The sequence below is a fragment of the Pollicipes pollicipes genome, unplaced genomic scaffold (assembly GCF_011947565.3).
Source record: "Pollicipes pollicipes isolate AB1234 unplaced genomic scaffold, Ppol_2.1 Scaffold_4219;HRSCAF=4965_pilon_pilon_pilon, whole genome shotgun sequence".
NCBI lineage: Eukaryota > Metazoa > Arthropoda > Thecostraca > Pollicipedomorpha > Pollicipedidae > Pollicipes > Pollicipes pollicipes.
The window spans coordinates 10,996,222-11,013,178 of NW_023596448.1; the positions used below are offsets into that span (position 1 = coordinate 10,996,222).

General features: G+C 58.3%; 1 protein-coding gene across 2 annotated transcripts in view; it reads left to right on the forward strand.

Annotated features, from left to right (window-relative positions):
• rempA (intraflagellar transport protein rempA) overlaps window positions 1-16,957 on the forward strand; it is a 38,213-nt gene that overhangs the window by 3,405 nt on the left and 17,851 nt on the right. For both annotated transcript variants that reach the window (XM_037218502.1, XM_037218503.1), the window contains exons 4-15: window positions 1,052-1,170; window positions 8,521-8,663; window positions 8,776-8,912; window positions 9,037-9,212; window positions 9,621-9,813; window positions 11,374-11,503; window positions 12,577-12,670; window positions 12,903-13,019; window positions 14,157-14,229; window positions 15,678-15,769; window positions 16,277-16,404; window positions 16,828-16,945. In XM_037218502.1, coding sequence (XP_037074397.1) covers window positions 1,052-1,170; window positions 8,521-8,663; window positions 8,776-8,912; window positions 9,037-9,212; window positions 9,621-9,813; window positions 11,374-11,503; window positions 12,577-12,670; window positions 12,903-13,019; window positions 14,157-14,229; window positions 15,678-15,769; window positions 16,277-16,404; window positions 16,828-16,945 — 1,520 coding nt within the window. The remainder of the gene's footprint in view (window positions 1-1,051; window positions 1,171-8,520; window positions 8,664-8,775; window positions 8,913-9,036; window positions 9,213-9,620; window positions 9,814-11,373; window positions 11,504-12,576; window positions 12,671-12,902; window positions 13,020-14,156; window positions 14,230-15,677; window positions 15,770-16,276; window positions 16,405-16,827; window positions 16,946-16,957) is intronic.

A 16,957-nucleotide genomic window follows, 5' to 3' on the forward strand; every position in this document is an offset into this window, starting at 1 on the left:
GTACTGTCACGTTACGGCGTAAGCTTGCTGGGATTCTGAAGATTTCACAATCGAATGGTGGGATAAAGACTCACGCAACAAGTACTGCAGAGCATGGTTGTGTTCAGAGTAATATGTCCAGTCGAACAGACCGAAATGTATTTTTTAAAAATCAAAGAAATGATGGATGCCAGGGACTATTGTAACATGACAGAAAATGATCTCACTTCGAAGAAATGCTTCTTCAGAATAATAAAGATCTGATAATATAATGATATTTAACATCCTAGAGGAACTTAAAACGAAATTTAACATTGATTCTGGATCCCAAAAGAACTATCAACACACTTTAAAAATGGATCCTAGATCCCAGCGACGTGGAATTCATGATTCAGTGGCCTGGCCCCGTAACCCATCTCCGGGGTGCAGGCGTATAACCGTACTGATAACAGGCTGCTTACGAACAAGTTGCGACGTTCATACATGCCACACGTCAATGGGGCCAACTTTCCGAGATGTGCCGTGTCAATGTCTGTAATAGTTGTCTCCTAATGTGACCTCTGCACCTTCGAATGTGTGTGATAGTCACTGCTAATATAATGTGTGGGCCTCACAGACAGCTATTACCAATATAATCATGTATTTACAAAAGGGTGACCTAACCGGTAGAAATGTTTGAACCTGAGTGCAGGCATTGCACCTTCACGCCCTCAACCCTCCCCGTACCTCAGCGGCCTACGGCAGTGCTCAGCTATTACGAATATAATCATGTATTTACAAAAGGATGACCTAACCGGTAGAACTGTTTGAACGTGAGTGCAGGCAGTGTACCTGCAGGCCCTCAACCCTCCCATTATTTCGGCGGCCTACGGCGGTGCTCTTGGTTTGGTGGGCGTTGATTTACCCGTGCCTCTTTTTGCAATTCTTTATCTGGCTTCGAACACTGTCCGTGAATCAGAAGCAAACACAGCATTTTGCCGCACTTCAGCTTGGCATCACTTGTGTACACTGTGTGGCGGAGTGGCGCCCCGCTGGCGGCGCGGCATTGACGGACGGTGGCACTGTGCGGCAGTGCTTCAGACCTGGAGCGAACACGACCGGGCGCTGACCGACATCCAGAGTCTGCACAAGAGCCCGGTCACCCTGGCCATGTGGAGCGCCGCCGGCGGACGGCTCATCACTGCTGACACGGTCGGTATACAGTCGCAGCAGGCGCTGTCGACGCCGGCAGTGTCGGTATACACGGTCGGTGTACACGGTCGCTGACATGGTCAGTATACAGTCGCAGCAGGCGCTGTCGACGCCGGCAGTGTCGGCATACACGGTCGGTGACACGGTCGGTATACAGTCGCAGCAGGCGCTGTCGACGCCGGCAGTGTCGGCATACACGGTCGGTGACACGGTCGGTATACAGTCGCAGCAGGCGCTGTCGACGCCGGCAGTGTCGGTATACACGGTCGGTGACACGGTCGGTATACAGTCGCAGCAGGCGCTGTCGACGCCGGCAGTGTCGGTATACACGGTCTGACACGGTCGGTATACAGTCGCAGCAGGCGCTGTCGACGCCGGCAGTGTCGGTATACACGGTCGGTGACACGGTCGGTATACAGTCGCAGCAGGCGCTGTCGGCGCCGGCAGTGTCGGTATACACGGTCGGTGACAAGGTCGGTATACAGTCGCAGCAGGCGCGGTCGACGCCGGCAGTGTCGGTATACACGGTCTGACACGGTCGGTATACAGTCGCAGCAGGCGCGGTCGACGCCGGCAGTGTCGGGCTTCGGGAACCGCTGCCGACGCGGTCAGCGCGCGGTCACCGGTGTTACCTCGGACGCGGTCAGCACGGAGGCGCTGGGCGCTGATGGCGCGGTCAGCGGACAGCCACAGAGGTCACTGCTGGTCGAATGGCCGGACAGTGACCGCTATGGTGACCTACGACCACAGAGGTCACTGCTGACGGTGGTCAGACAGTGACCGCTATGGTCACCGTACGACCACTGAGGTCAGGGACCACAGGCGAGCGGTCGGGTGAGAGTTGTTTGTTGTTTGTGTCAGCTGTTTTCTGGCCACACGATAGTCAGCCTCGCTCGCGATATGCCAGTGCGAGTCGCGGCTCTGGTCGTGGTCGGACCTAGTCTGCTGACACACACACACAGTTTACCACAGCCTATATAGGCCACTGGCGTTGCCAGGCAACCGCTGAACTCACGCGTGCCCGCTGAAGAGCGTCCCAGCGCAGTTCACGATGACAACGCAAGATGGCGTGCACAGACTAACGAGACCAAGGCTCTAGAAATAGTAGAGACCGGGAGGCGCGAGAGAGATAGAATGAGGCCGCGGAGGCGCCTACGAACCTGTTCACAACAACTCATCCAGGTTATTGCCAACATTACGGTATCGCATGTGCGCAAAATTAGCAGACATCTACAAAGCGGGTAGACGCACAAGGAACGAAAAGTGGAAGTGGCCGTTACAACGGTTTTTGTTGTATGTTTTAAAAGGTTTTGGGAGGATAATACCTACAGCTTTAATTGCTGCACTGACGGTGATGTAATGGCCGGGCTCTTGTGTGTGTCTGATATGCCCTGCACGGTGAATATTTTAGCCACGGGTGTGCGACGGTATGCTTATGTCACACCTGGGGCGTCGTGGCGCGTTTTTTTATTGGGCTAAGCCCGTGCAGTGTCTTGCAAACCGGCTCCAGCATTGGTGGTCTGGCTGTGACATCTCGCGCGTGTCAGCGCGGGTCATGACCCTCAGCCAGTGTGTGTGATGCCCATAGCGCACGTGTCAGCGCGGGTCGTGACCCTCAGCCAGCGTGTGTGATGCCCATAGCCTCTTGAAACGCAAGCATCCAACACCCCAGGTGCATTATTCCGTGTTTTCCGCTGCTCAGCTGCAGCGAAGGCTTTCTCTTTATTGACATGCATCCATCGGGACTCGTGGGTGCATATGGAGACATATACCTTCTGCTGAGGTAACTCGTACGATCGTAAACAGATAAATAACGGAAAATCTCGCGCGGAGGGAAGCCACTCCCGAACCGCACACCGTGCATGGACCACTGAGTGGCCTGAAGTGGCCGTCAAGTTGAGGGTACTCTTCACTGGCTTCTGGGGAAGCAGCCCAGGCCGTGGTTGCGCATCATTCGCCAGGTGGTCATTACAACGCTCTGGGCTTGCTGGGGTTTGCCGGAGACTCCTGTCGGCCACCACGGAACTTGGCTCGCGCTGGACTGCGGTCGGACGGTGCTCTTGTAGGACTGGATGTAGAAGTTGCAGAAAAGTCCGGTGAGCACGATCAGGTAGACGAAGGTCATGGCGCAGGCCCAAAGGGGCGAGCCGCACCGGAACCCGGGCATCTGACGACAGGCGCGCACGACCATGTGTTTACCAACAGCCGGGCGACATTCGGGGTGTTGAACGAGAGACAGTCAAGCACTCTAGCTTCCAAGGAGTATCGGCAAGACGTGGCGCAGTGCGGCGGGGGCCCCTACGTCAGAGCTTGCCGTCATATGCTGGCAGTTAGCAATGCTACAGCCCTCCCCCCCCCCCGCCCCCTGTGGTCACAGCATGACCATGTGAACCCTTGCATACCCTCCGTGTCGTCCCACGCCTCTGTATAAACTTGTCAAGCTGCGAGTCGGCAGTTATCGATAATGCACGCAAATCAAAAGCTTCTTCACGAGTGGCAGAATTAACTGAAAATGTCCGGTCATCGGTCCTGAATGCGCCGAGGGACATTGCTTTAATGCCATTTGGAAAGTAAGGAAGCCTCGTGCCGATGTCTCCTTCGTTCCTTTACATGCTGTGCTTTCCTGGGAGTGGGACACGAGATTTTGTCTCTCAGTTATGCCGTTGGCCTTGGTCAGTTTGCGTCGGTGGTTGAGTGGGTGCCAGACTGGTAAGTAGCGAGCGAGGGGACCATGAGTCGGTCCGGGCCGTATCAAATGCCGCAGCGCTTCGGCGACGAAAAGAAATCAGCCGACTCGGACTGCACTGAGATCAGTGCAGCACGTAGTATCGAACCCCGCCAACGTTTGGCTGACGTTTGGCGATGAGGGTGGTGTTACCCCGTTGTTAAGGTTCGCGTGATTAGTCGGTGTTCGTTTATCGGTCTTTAGTTGTCGGGAACTCTGATCTGAGCGCCAGTCTAGACCATAGCTCATGCGGGCAGATCTGTATAAAATAACCTGGCATCCACGGTAAACAACGAACACACTCATGAGAGACGTTCACTGTTTTCCATGAAATGTTCTCTGAGTGCAGCGTGAGTTGTACTCAGTTGCGAAAGCATGGATGCATCGTACATCACGCGACACGCGAGAATGACAACTCGTCGTTCGTAGAGCGTTATGATCGCCGTGTTAGGTTGGAGGTGTGGGTATCGTTACTGGCGGCCGGCTACCCCGTCCACCCCCATTTACGCGCAGTGGTCACGTTGCTATTAACATTCGTAGCGCAGGCTGGCGCGTGCGCGCCACTGCATGCGTCATGGATTACCTGCATCATTAAGACGTGCAGGAGCACGAGGCAGAACTGGACCATCTGCAGCTGGGTGAGGTAGCGCTTCCACCAGAGGTAGCAGCGTACGGTCGGGCCCAAAGCGGCCAGGAAGTAGTAGCCGTACATAACACAGTGCACGAAACAGTTGAGAGCGCAGCCCAGCCAGCAAGCGCCCCCTGCGGGCGCGTGTCGAGGATTCGTGTTAGATGGAATGACGAGCGTGCTGCGTTGGGACTGCAGTGGATGTTGGCCCACTTGGTGACCATTTTACGCCACAGTCACTCACGCAGACGAAGGGAACCCAAACATAATCGACAGCGTCCTTGACCCCGCTGCCTTGCGGCGATGGACCAATGAACTCGTCACTGACAGTGTAGAGCAGTCACAGTGTTGTCAGCCATCTGGGAACCCTTCCGCTCGTCGTGCCATCGGCGAGGCGGATGGTCCGCGCGGTTGCTGGCTAATGACGTCACGGCTGCCGGCTAGTGACGTCATCACTGCTGGCTAGTGACGTCACGGCTACAAGGGCAACAAACACGCTTGCTCTTCGCACCGCCGCGGCGTCGCTGGCTTTGTTCACGGGTTGGAAATACCACGGATCTTATCGTGTACCAATGATAGCTTTAACTGGGCGCGAACTTGGTGGAAGGATTTTTTTTCTTTGACTGGGTTAGGCTCACTGTGTGTTCGCAATAATCGTGCGTCGCACTGTTACGTGCCCTTGCAAGTGGGCAGCGGTTGATTTGGGGCTACGCTCTGTGCATGTATCTTGGCGGACGCCTCACCTGGCGAGAAGAGTATAGCCAGCCAGTAGCTGAAGAACATGGAGGCGTGATGGAAGACATGCAGATAAGTCAGCCTCTTGTTGTCTTTCTTCAGCACCAGGAACACTGTGTCCATGAAGTCGATCATCTTGCTGATGTGGAAGAGCCAGCAAGCTCGAGCTAGGCGGATAGAGTCGGGGTCCTCGACGACGGCCACCACTGAGCAGAACCAGCGGCTCGGCCGGCTGGCCAGGAACTCGCGCAACATGTAGGTGCTCAAGCTGACCTGGTGGAGGCGGGCGGCAGCGCGTTAGCACCCGAGCGGAGTGCTCAGGCTGACCTGGCGGTGGCGGGGCAGGCGGGAGCGCGTTATCACCCGGGCAGAGTACTCAGGCTGACCTGGCGGTGGCGGGGCAGGCGGGAGTGCGTTATCACCCGGGCGGAGTACTCAGGCTGACCTGGCGGTGGCGGGGCAGGCGGGAGCGCGTTATCACACGAGCGGAGTACTCAGGCTGACCTGGCGGCGGTGGGCGGGAGCGCGTTATCACCCGAGCGGAGTGCTCAGGCTGACCTGGCGGCGGCGACGTCCTGCCGCCGATGCCGACACCGAGCAGTTGAACTACTCGACAACGACGGGTGCGCTGCTTCAGTAGCTGTTGCCAGGCCGAGAAGGGATCGGTTGGGCCACTCTAGACGCCGTGGTGCGGCCGAGCCTGGACTGCGGCGTCACGCGCTCACCTGCACGATGTTGTAGATGGACATGGCGAGTGCGAGCGGCGGCACTGCTCGCCGCTGCATCAGCTGCGGCCCGTACCGCACCAGCAGCATGTAGGCGGCCAGCGCCGGCAGTACCACCGCCGGCGACGACTGCAGCTGCTGGCTCTTGACGCGCGGGTCCCGGCGCTCCCAGATGCCGCTGCTCACGTCCCACACGGTCTCCATGGCGACGGCGCTGCCGGCTGGCGGAGCGGCTCGGCCGAGTCACCGGCTGACCGGTGACTGGCGGCGGCGCGGCTCGGCCGAGGTCCGCGCCGGTCGCCGCCGGCGGCGCCGGTTGGGCCGGTCGCCGGCGCCGGTCGGGCCGGTCGCCGGCGCCGGTCGGGCCAGCGGCTGCCACAGGTACAGCCGCGCTGCCCGCCCCGCCGCAGGTCGGCCGGCCGGCGGGTCAGACCCCCCCCCCCCCCCACACACACACCGGTGGGCTGATGCTCGTGGGGAGGCGTGCGATGTTGATTTTACAAACGGCAGACGGGACGGCGCGGCGTGCTCTCGCCACTCGGCAGGTCTGTTCGCGTATGGAACCAACGTAACGTGTCGCCGTCCTATAGAGCGACCAACAGTGTAGCAGCGAGGTTTCCTTTAAAGATCTTATGGAAAGTCTTAGAAGGCATTACCAAAAATTGATCGTAAACAGTTAGAGTGCTTTAGATTTTTTCAAGCGTGGGATGGAGAGGGGAGGGCTTTGCCCTGTGATTGCCTGAAATTTTTAGCGAAATCCACCTTGTCTGCTTATTTTGGCTGACTGATTGATGGATTATTGTGGTTTTCGGGCACGTCGACTTCTGGCATCACTTTGCGCCTCTGCTCAGTTCGGGCTCGGAGACACGGTAGTGTAAAAACTTGCGGGTACTCACATTCCCCAATGTGGGAAACTGGTTTGGCAACCCTCTTTCCTTATCGTTTCACCCAGGCCAAGAACTAGTTGACCCTATTCTGCTGCTAGCTTGCACGCTTTCCAAACGGAGGTGGCGTTCCGGCGCGGAACCCTGCCAGCAACGATCGGCCACCTGGGGTGAAAGGAACTGGTCCGTGTTGTCGGTTCGGCAAAACACCACAGATTCCACCGCTCGCCGCTCGCGCATGCGCCGACGTCCGGCCGGAACCCAGCCCCCCCCCCCCCCCCCCAGACACGATCTGCTGTCTCTCCCCGGACAGTGTGCTGTCAGAGAGATGCTTCCAGGAGGTGGTCACATCGGGGAGGGACATCGTGGACATCAATAGCATTTGTCCGCCGCCCAGAGTCGTCACTGAATAAAGCAGTGGTTTTGCTCACTGAGAACCTCATCTCAGTCACGTATCTGGCATCACTAGTCTCCAGGCAACCCGGCTGCCGGGGGAGTGGGTAGCGTTCGGCCGCCGGTCTGGACCTCAAGCGGCGTAGGGCCTGTATCGGCGGTGACCGAAACGGCGCTCAATTCGCCCCTGACAGCGCAGTTCGCCCTGAATTCGCCCGTGACTGTAGGACGAGGCCCATGAGTGCACAGTTACGAAGGTGAGGCGGCGGATTCATATGGTTCGAGTACACCTGAAGCCTGCAAATATTCAAATTCTAAACACGAGGATTGCAAATGTGAAGATCGCAAAATGAATCCTAAAACCACTCTCAATCCTGACAGCTGTCATTTGACTCAATATCTGGATTCACATTCGCTCCTGATAAACCAAACAGCACGTACATCGGTTGGGCATCCAAATGAGTCACCCATTCATTTTTATTGTATTGCATTAGTTGGAGATTATCATGCAAGAATTGAAATGCATTCAAATTTCAAATCCCAATCTACTTACCATAAAATTCCACTCTTAAATTGCCGCGAATCATCACCTCAGAGACTGCTATCTGGCAATCCAGATGCAGAGAGGTTCTGGATCGAAACATCGAGTATCAAAGCCACCTGAAAGTGATGAAGCCATCAATCGATAACTGGGCGTTGTTGTTTCATCAACTCAGAAACAAAAGTTCATGTTGCAGCAGTGTAGCCGGCATTTTGCCCACAAAGCGGTAAAATCTGGTCATAGGGGACCTTTTCAATTAACGGACCCCACTTCGTCGTTATCGGCGCCCTGTGTGTTTTCTATTCGGAATGTTTTTTTTTGGGGGGGGGCTTGGGACCCTATTTTGATGACTTTTGGACTGTTTTTGTGCTCTAGAAGCCCTGCGGGTGCCTTAATCTGCCAAAATGTACCGGAGATGCCGGCACCCGAGGGCCACAAAAACTCCGCTGTGGAGGATATGGACGAAAGTCAGCTTCGGGGACATGACCCAAAAATCCCCGCCCTGGCTACACCACCATTACGGTGACTGTGTCAACCGTGTTCGAGCGCGAGAAAGCATCAGTGGCCCATACACTGGCAAAACAAGCCACGTCGGTACGCTGTTACGAGCGGAAGTGAGGCTGGCTGCCACTGGGACGGGCTGTACTGGACAGGGCGGGTCCATCCCTCACCGTGCCATTTCGTGTCGAGGCTGAGCCTGGCGCACCGTCTGCCGGCAGTCGGGCACCCTGGTCGGCTGGAAGGGCGACGGCCAGTGCAACGTCACCGTGGTGTTCCAGCATGACCTGAAGGACCCGCTGACCCAGCTGGTGTACCGCAGCGTGGAGGAGCACCATCAGCAGCAGCCCAGCGTCGACCTCGGGTGAGCCGGGAGCCGCCTGACTGGGCCGCCGGCTGACAGCTGACAGCGGACAGGGAAACCCCGCTCGTCTCTCCGCCGTCTGCCGTCCGACACGTGGCCCTGTGCTCGACAGGGGGCTGGCCAAGGCAGCCGTTAGCGGAGACGAGGTGGCGCTCGACATGTTCAGCTCGTGGAGACCCAAGACGTCGTCGACGCGCTTCCTGGTCGCCCGGCAGGAGAACCTCAACCTGTTCGTCGGCTCAGCATCCGGTGAGCAGCCGACCGGCGGCCCGGAGGCGGCTCGCGCTGTTCCATTCCGACCGAGAGTGAAATCTCGTGCGGCGTTGGAAATGTTGCAGCGTTTTGCATCATCCGCCATGCTGTTATTGGGCAGGCATCATTTACTACATCACGGAGTCCGGCAACTGCATGGAGGTGCTGCAGGCGGACGGCGCTATCCGCTTCCTGCTCTTCTACGAGGGCAAGGAGGAGCTGGTGGTGGTGACGGAGACGATGGTGCTGGGCGAGTTTCAGGTCGAGTACGACGGCACACTGACGGAGATCACCAAGGTGAGCCTCGCGGCAAACACGGGGAGGGGGGGGGGGCTGTAGCCGCTGGACTGGCCAGGCAGGATGCTGGAGGTGCGGACGCAATTTTGGACCGATTCGGTGTGGCCGTGCTCTGCTCGGCTGATGACATTGTGACCCGGCTGCAAAAGTGACGTGCAGTGTGAGATATTCTGCATCTGTGAATCAAGCTGAGTTAGATTCGCTTCACTCTGATGCGCTTTTTCATACGATTCTGTGTCGCATGGCCCTTGGAATCGGTGCCGTAAATGCCACTACGTCCCCGGCACCTGTAAGACGCCTTGTGTGTGTTTACCGCCGATCCTCTGCAGGTCCGGTTTGCCGGCACGTGTGTGCGCCCTCGGTTATGTGCGGGGGCCGAGCTGATGCGACGCGCGCGTCCCTCACCAGGTGAAGCTGTCGGGCCGTAACCAGGACATGCAGCTGAGCTGGGCCGGGCCCGGCGTGCTGGCCGTGGCCACCGGCGAGCCGCACATCCGGCTCTGGGACCTCGACAAGGGCGACAACTATGCCGTCCGGCTCGACGGCCACTACTTCAACGAGCAGGACGCCGTCCTCTCACTGGCCTTCTGCCCGGGCAAGGGTGAGTCGCCGGCCAGCTGCTGCCGGGCCGGCCCGCTGCCCGGGCAAGGGTGAGTCGCCGGCCGGCCGCTGCCGGGCCGACCCGCTGCCCGGGCAAGGGTGAGCCGCCGGCCGCTGCCGGGCCGACCCGCTGCCCGGGCAAGGGTGCGTCGCCGGCCGGCCGCTGCCGGGCCGGCCCGCTGCCCGGGCAAGGGTGCGTCGCCGGCCGGCCGCTGCCGAGCCGGCCCGCTACCCGGGCAAGGGTGCGTCGCCGGCCGGCCGCTGCCGGGCCGGCCCGCTGCCCGGGCAAGGGTGCGTCGCCGGCCGGCCGCTGCCGGGCCGACCCGCTGCCCGGGCAAGGGTGAGCCGCCGGCCGCTGCCGGGCCGACCCGCTGCCCGGGCAAGGGTGCGTCGCCAGCCGGCCGCTGCCGGGCCGGCCCGCTGCCTGGGCAAGGGTGCGTCGCCGGCCGGCCAGCCCGCTGCCTGGGCAAGGGTGAGCCGCCGGCCGGCCGACCTCCGAGCCTGCCCGCTGCCCGGCCGGCGACAGACAAGCTCCGGCACCTCGCCCAACTCTGGGCCGGCCACACGATTTCGTCGTGTGCTTCCAGACGAGAGGGGCTGTACTTCAGGCCGCTCCGACGGAACTGGCTTTTTTAACTTGTAGTGGTCTAGGCTCGTCTCTGTTTGAGTTGGCTAACGAAAGCATGATGAACCAATCGATGTTCAGACCGTTTTGAACCGTTTCTGGGAGATGATTCGCCATGTCTCAACTTTTTTATAAAGGCATCCGGCTTAATAATCTCAAGCAAAGTTATGGAATTTCTACCTCGTATGAATAAGAATCTGAGGGTGTTCAGTAGTTGGTCCCCGTGCTGAAGTATTCGCGATTTGTATTCCACATTGATAGCGTGCTCACGAAGCAGGCGTGCCACCTGATACAGCGATCGACACACGAGCTGAATCCTGTGTTACGCGAGACAGTGCTCATGGATGCCGTGGTCGGTGCACCAAGACATCACTGAGTGAAAATCGAGTCTAGAGCTGTAATGTGTCAATCTACTCCGCAGTGACCAGCTGGCGTGCTCACATCAGACAGTCTAACTTACCAGTAATTTGACTGTACTCGACACTGTTGAATCCTGGGAGGGTTTATTTCAAATGCATGGTCCATTCCACCCAGGTTCGTCGCACATTACAAGGGATATCCGCCCGAACCGCACAAAAAGGGATTTGTGGGATCGAAAAGGGGTCTGGATTCGTCCGATACTATGCATTTTAGGGTTCGACGGGCTGGTGCAAGCGTGAACTTCTGCGGCCAGCGCCGTTCGGGGTACGTCGGCGGCGAGTCTCCCCACGGTCTTGTCTGTCGGCGCCGCGGCGCCGGCGGGCGCGCTGCGGGTCCGACGCGGTAGGACCGACTTCATTTGGGGGTGGCTGACCCGGGCGCCGTCGTCACCGGTGCCGCCGTGTCGCGCCAGCCGGACCGATCCCAGCGCGTCCCTTTGTGCTACTGAAGCCGCTACGCATTTCCAAACAGCTCGCAAAACACCTGTGCTCTCTGACTCCGACGCCTGGGCCACAGCGGTTCTGGCTGCCGGCACCAGCATGGGCAAGGTGGCCTTCTACAAGTACTTCAAGGTGGAGAAGGACGAGGAGCACAACTGGCACGTGCAGTACGTGGCCACCGTCAGCGGGCCGGCCAAGATGTGCAGGTCCGTATAGCATCGTCACGCCGCGGTCACGTGCCACCGAGGCAGCTGTCGGCGGCCGCCGGCCGGTTACGTCCCTGCCACTGGGGCGACCGTCGGCGGCCGCCGGCCGGTCACACTCCTGCCACTGGGGCGACCGTCGGCGGCCGCCGGCCGGTCACACTCCTGCCATTGGGGCGGCTGTCAGTGGCCGCCAGCCGGTCACACTCCTGCCATTGGGGCGGCTGTCAGTGGCCGCCAGCCGGTCACACTCCTGCCATTTGGGCGGCTGTCGGTGGCCACCGGCCGGTCACGTCCCTGCCACTGGGGCGGCTGTCAGTGGCCGCCGGCCGGTCGGACAGCGCGCGCAGGTGCGTGAGTCGTCGTCGCACCGCGGCACGGGCCGCCGCTGCTCCCTCGAGCCTTGTCTGTGGGGTGGACGCCAGGTCAACCGGACTGTCACTGGACGGAAACGGTCTCTTCTTTTTGAGCTTGGTGACGTTTACGAGACTTTCGCGAACAGGACTTATTTGGCGTCGCGGCCACGCGGGTTCCCGTGCGTCTGGCTTCCGTTGACCCCATACTGCGTTGGGTTGGGGTACTACACTGCGTCGGGTGAGCGGACGGGTGGCGGGCAGGCGGGTAGCGGGGGCGGTGCGGCGCAGGGCACACTGGCGCTGCAGCTGGACTCGGCGCGTGACCAGTTGGCCGCGCTGTCCGCCCGGTGGGTGGTGTGGCAGCTGGCCTGTCCGCCCGGTGGGTGGTGTGGCAGCTGGCATGTCCGCCCGGTGGGTGGTGTGGCAGCTGGCCTGTCCGCCCGGTGGGTGGTGTGGCAGCTGGCATGTCCGCCCGGTGGGTGGTGTGGCAGCTGGCATGTCCGCCCGGTGGGTGGTGTGGCAGCTGGCCTGTCCGCCCGGTGGGTGGTGTGGCAGCTGGCCTGTCCGCCCGGTGGGTGGTGCGACAGCTGGCCATCTCGCAGCCATCGTCAGCAGGGGATGCACACTAGCTGACCCGACTCACGGCGGCTGGCCACCCTGTCCGTGTGCTGCGCTGGGCGCAAGCTCTCGACCGCTCAAGTCTGACACTGTCGTTGGCAGGTGGGGCAGCACCAAGAACCTGCTGGCCGTCAACACTGTGAAGGACGTCGTCATCCTGCGGGAGCACCAGATGTGCACCCACTTCAACGACATGGTCAGTGGCCGACGCCCCGTCCGGTCAGCGAGCGGGCGCGGCGCGGGGCACGTTCGGACGCCGCGGTTGTCACGCGCGCGTGCTGGGCCCGCAGCACCGACGGCCGAAACGGCCGGCACCAGCGTTTTTTTTTCGTTTTTTTTGTGTGCTGCTGTAAGGCATGTGAGTGTACGTGACGGCCGCATGCCGTTCTGTTGCCGTTCGGCTGATGACGCCAGACGTGACGTCACAGGTGTCGGCCGTGCAGGTGTCGCCCACTCAGCTCTCCATAGACATCTTCACCACCAAACAGCACATGGAGCTGAAGTCGGACATCCAGATCCAGGGCACGTTCGTCGCCGTTGACCAGGTGATGCGCCGCCCGACACCAGGCCGGTGTCTGTGGCTGGTAGCTCCGTGGGGCACTTTGAGGTTTGACTTTGGCCTGTCAAACGACAGCGTTGGGTGCCCCGGCCGTGCAAAGCGCCGAGTCGGAGCGTCGAAGGAAGCGGATGGCATTTGTGATGGTCACTGACACACTAAGCGTGTGGGTTAGGTAACTTCACCCAACCCTGTGCGGCCGTCTGTCGGTGGACCTCCGTCGGTACGTGTCTGTCTCAGTTGTCTGCGGCTGTCTGTCGGTGGACCTCCGTCGGTACGTGTCTGCCTCAGTTATGTGCGGCTGTCTGTCGGTGGACCTCCGTCGGTACGTGTCTGCCTCAGTTATGTGCGGCCGTCTGTCGGTGGACCTCTGTCGGTACGTGTCTGCCTCAGTCATGCGCGGCCGGTCGTCTGTCGGTGGACCTCCGTCAGTACATGTCTGCTTCAGTTATGTTCAGCCGTCTGTTGGTGGGCCTCCGTCGGCATGTGTCTGCCTCAGTGTGTTGGTCGATTTGTTTTCTGTTGTGGAAATACAATGTACAGACAGCGTCACGATCGGTCCACCCCGTTTGCGTGCCGCCTGGGTTATCGTGCCAATGTCTGCGCGTTCATCTGACCGACCTGGTGTAAGGGTAGTAATAGTGGGCTTGGCAATGTAGTGGTGCTTGGCTCCAATCAGTGAGCGCATGCATGTGTCAGCCCGACGGGTGTGGTGAGATGAGCTCTGGCCGCAGGGCGCTCAGCTGATACAGGGCTAACGGTATCGTAATCCGTCGTCCGGAAAAGTCCGCCTTCAGCGCCTGGTGTCCAGTGAAGAATTATCCGTTGTATTGGCCCTGTGGCGATGATTTGAATGTTGGGCTCAGAACTTCGACAGCTGATTTTGTTGATATCTGTGTACGTGGATTGCGGCTGCTGGTAGCCCAAAGGCGGCCGTGCCGATGTTTTTACGTCGGTGTCCGGCAGGGTTTGCTGGTGCTGGTGTGAGGTGTGGCTCGTGACACTCAGCCCCGCCGGGAGGTGGCGATCTGGAGCGGCCGCCGCGTGGTCGTGTACGTCTGTCCGGCACAGGTAGTGCCGCGCGCTGGTGTGAGGTGTGGCTCGTGACACTCAGCCCCGCCGGCAGGTGGTAATCTGGAGCGGCCGTCGCGTGGTTGTGTACGAGTTCTCGCCAGACGCCCAGCACGCTCGGGTGGTCGGTACGTGCTGCCGGCGCCGGCGCCCGTCGTCAGACGGCTGATTGGTTCGGGTGATTGTCGTGCCGTCCCGGTACCGGCTCACGGGTGGCAATTCCCAGCCATCTGCTTAGCTCTGCGTCGGAATCGCTGCCTGGCATGTGTTTGCCTTATAATTGCCTGGAATAATGTGGTTTACGAACGGCCTACATTTCTCGCTCTCGCCTTTATTATTGCAGGAAGTCCACCGACCACGGCAGGCGGTTCGCAAAGCTTTGCGTTTTGAAGTTTTGAAAATTCACTGATCTCTTAGGTCTGGTGGCAAAATGGGTTATGGCGGAGTTTGACGCTGCTCACCGTGGCGCGTGACGCGTGACACGTGCAAACGTGCCCTGTCGGGTCAGCGTGAAAAACGCCGAGTTCGCAAATTGCCAAAAATGGCTGATTGACGGTGAAGATACGATGGTTCTATCTTGCCCGCGAGGAGTCGCAGGGAAACGAAATCAGCATACTTCGACTAGGCAAAGACCGGAAAATCCGCTGACGAAAGCGCGGCTCAAAGCATGCGGCGGCGAACGCGCGCTCATCCAAAATCTGGGCTCGGCGCGTAGTGGCGTCTTCAGGATTGCTGTCAGATTTTGTCTGTCCGGGTGGGGGGCGCCATGAAGCCAACTGCACGATGTAGGCTCACGGGTCGGCTACAAACCACCCATACAGCCCAGTACTGTCCGGCCTATGGCGGCACCAGTAGGCGATCATGCTTCGAAGAGCCGTACCAACTCGCTGGTCTGCTGCCGACTACGAATTAACGGTACAGTTCTGTGTGGTGGAGCTCCCTCACCTATATGTAAATATGTATGTGTATATATATATATATATATATATATATATATGCATATATTTACACATAGGTTAGAGAGCTGATAATGTATATGTGCATATATGCGTATATATATATATATATATATATATATATATATATAATCGCATAAGCCAAACATGAAGTCAATTTAGTTCAAAAATCACATTCATCGCGAAAACATGGCCAAACAAACCAATAAAACAAAACAATAAACGTCATAGGAATCAGCAACTCTTCGTAATATCATCATGGGCTGCACTTTATCCGGCAGATATTGCACTTGTAGATATGTACAAAAACACAGCATGAAAGACCGCCCGTCTGCCCAGCTAATAAGGTTATGTGATGCGTTCCTCCCTCTTCCTCCGCGAAACATATTTACCACTGAGTATAAAGCGGCGTGCACTACGCATGCGGGCAAAAAAGTTGTGTGTAATAGCGTGCCATGATCAGGCTTACTCTGTGCAAAGCAAATATCCAGTGTATCGATATCAGTTTGGATGTTGTCTATCGTTAGATACGTAGGTGTCAACATTGGCGAGCCTGAGTGTGTGTGCAGTGCAGTGGCTTTGTTGGCGGCCTGGCTGGTGACCCGGTCTGCCGCTGTCAGGTTCGTTCGAGTCGACCTGCGAGATGGCGGCCCTCTACGAGACGAACCTCTACCTGGCCGACCAGGGAAACCTGGTCGTCACCAACTTCCAGGTGGGTTGGCTGGGACCATCTTCAGCTGCGTGATTCGCTCGGGATTCTGAGCATTGACGGGCGAAGTCTGTGGGACTGAAATGTGATGAAATGACCACAGCGTTGCACGACATTGGGGTACGGTTCCCGGATGCCTTCTTTGGTCGGCGAATCGCACAAATGTGAGTCACTGAACTTGTGAATTTGATTGCTGATTTGGCGCGTAACCAATTGATGTTTAGTCGATGATGACTGAGCCTTGATTTACGCGGCTCCTTTGCAGCATGTGCCATGATTTCCATGGCTCCCTTGTTTCTTAGCCCCATGTTGTGGTCTTAGCAGGATTGACCCAGCGAAAGCGCAGTATCGTATAAATAATATACAGCTTAATGTAGGTGCAGAGTAGTCGCAGACGATCTAGTGATTTCGCCTCCATTGTTTCTCTGAATCAAGAACCGTTATTCGATCACAAAGAAACCACAACCAGCCGTCCTTACCTCAGCCGGGATTTTCCTGTGCCCATTGTAGGGTGCCGTGAAACAGAAGATCGACTTCACCGACAAGGAGGGAGAAGCCATGTACATCGACATCAACGGCACCTCGATGGTGGTGGGCTCAGTGAACGGCGCCCTCAAGCTGTTCGACCTCTCGAGAAGGTAAGCGACGGCGCGGCTGGGAGCTAGTGTACCATCGCACCGTCACAACCGCTTCAGGTTCTCCTAGCGAACTGACTGTGCGACTGAATACTCAGAATTGTACTGACTTTGGGTTGCGGCACGAACGGCTTCAGTGTTAATACATGCGCAGGGTGGCGTCAGCTGGGGAGCAGCCGCGGCATAGATGCGCAGTCGTTGTCCAGCCTGCCTTATCGCAGACCCAGCTGTCGCGTGGCTTACAGTTGCGCTCGTTCCGCCAGCTTCCATTCGAAACGGGTTAACTTTGTTGACAAGTGTACTCCCCGCATCATTGGATCGCTGCCGTCCGCCCTTGCGCCACGATTATTTTCTTCTCGTTAGATAGAGCCGCTCTCGTTCTCTCTTCAAATGCTGCTGATGAGCTGTCGTATCGCCTGTGTCCAGAGAGCTGAGAAGTTTGGCTAACCCGAAGTTCATCTCGGAGAGTGTGCCTGACTTCGGCGAGCTGATTCAGTGCCGGGTGAACTGCAAGGGCACCAAAGTCAGCTGTTTGGTGGCTCAGGTGCGTGTGAGG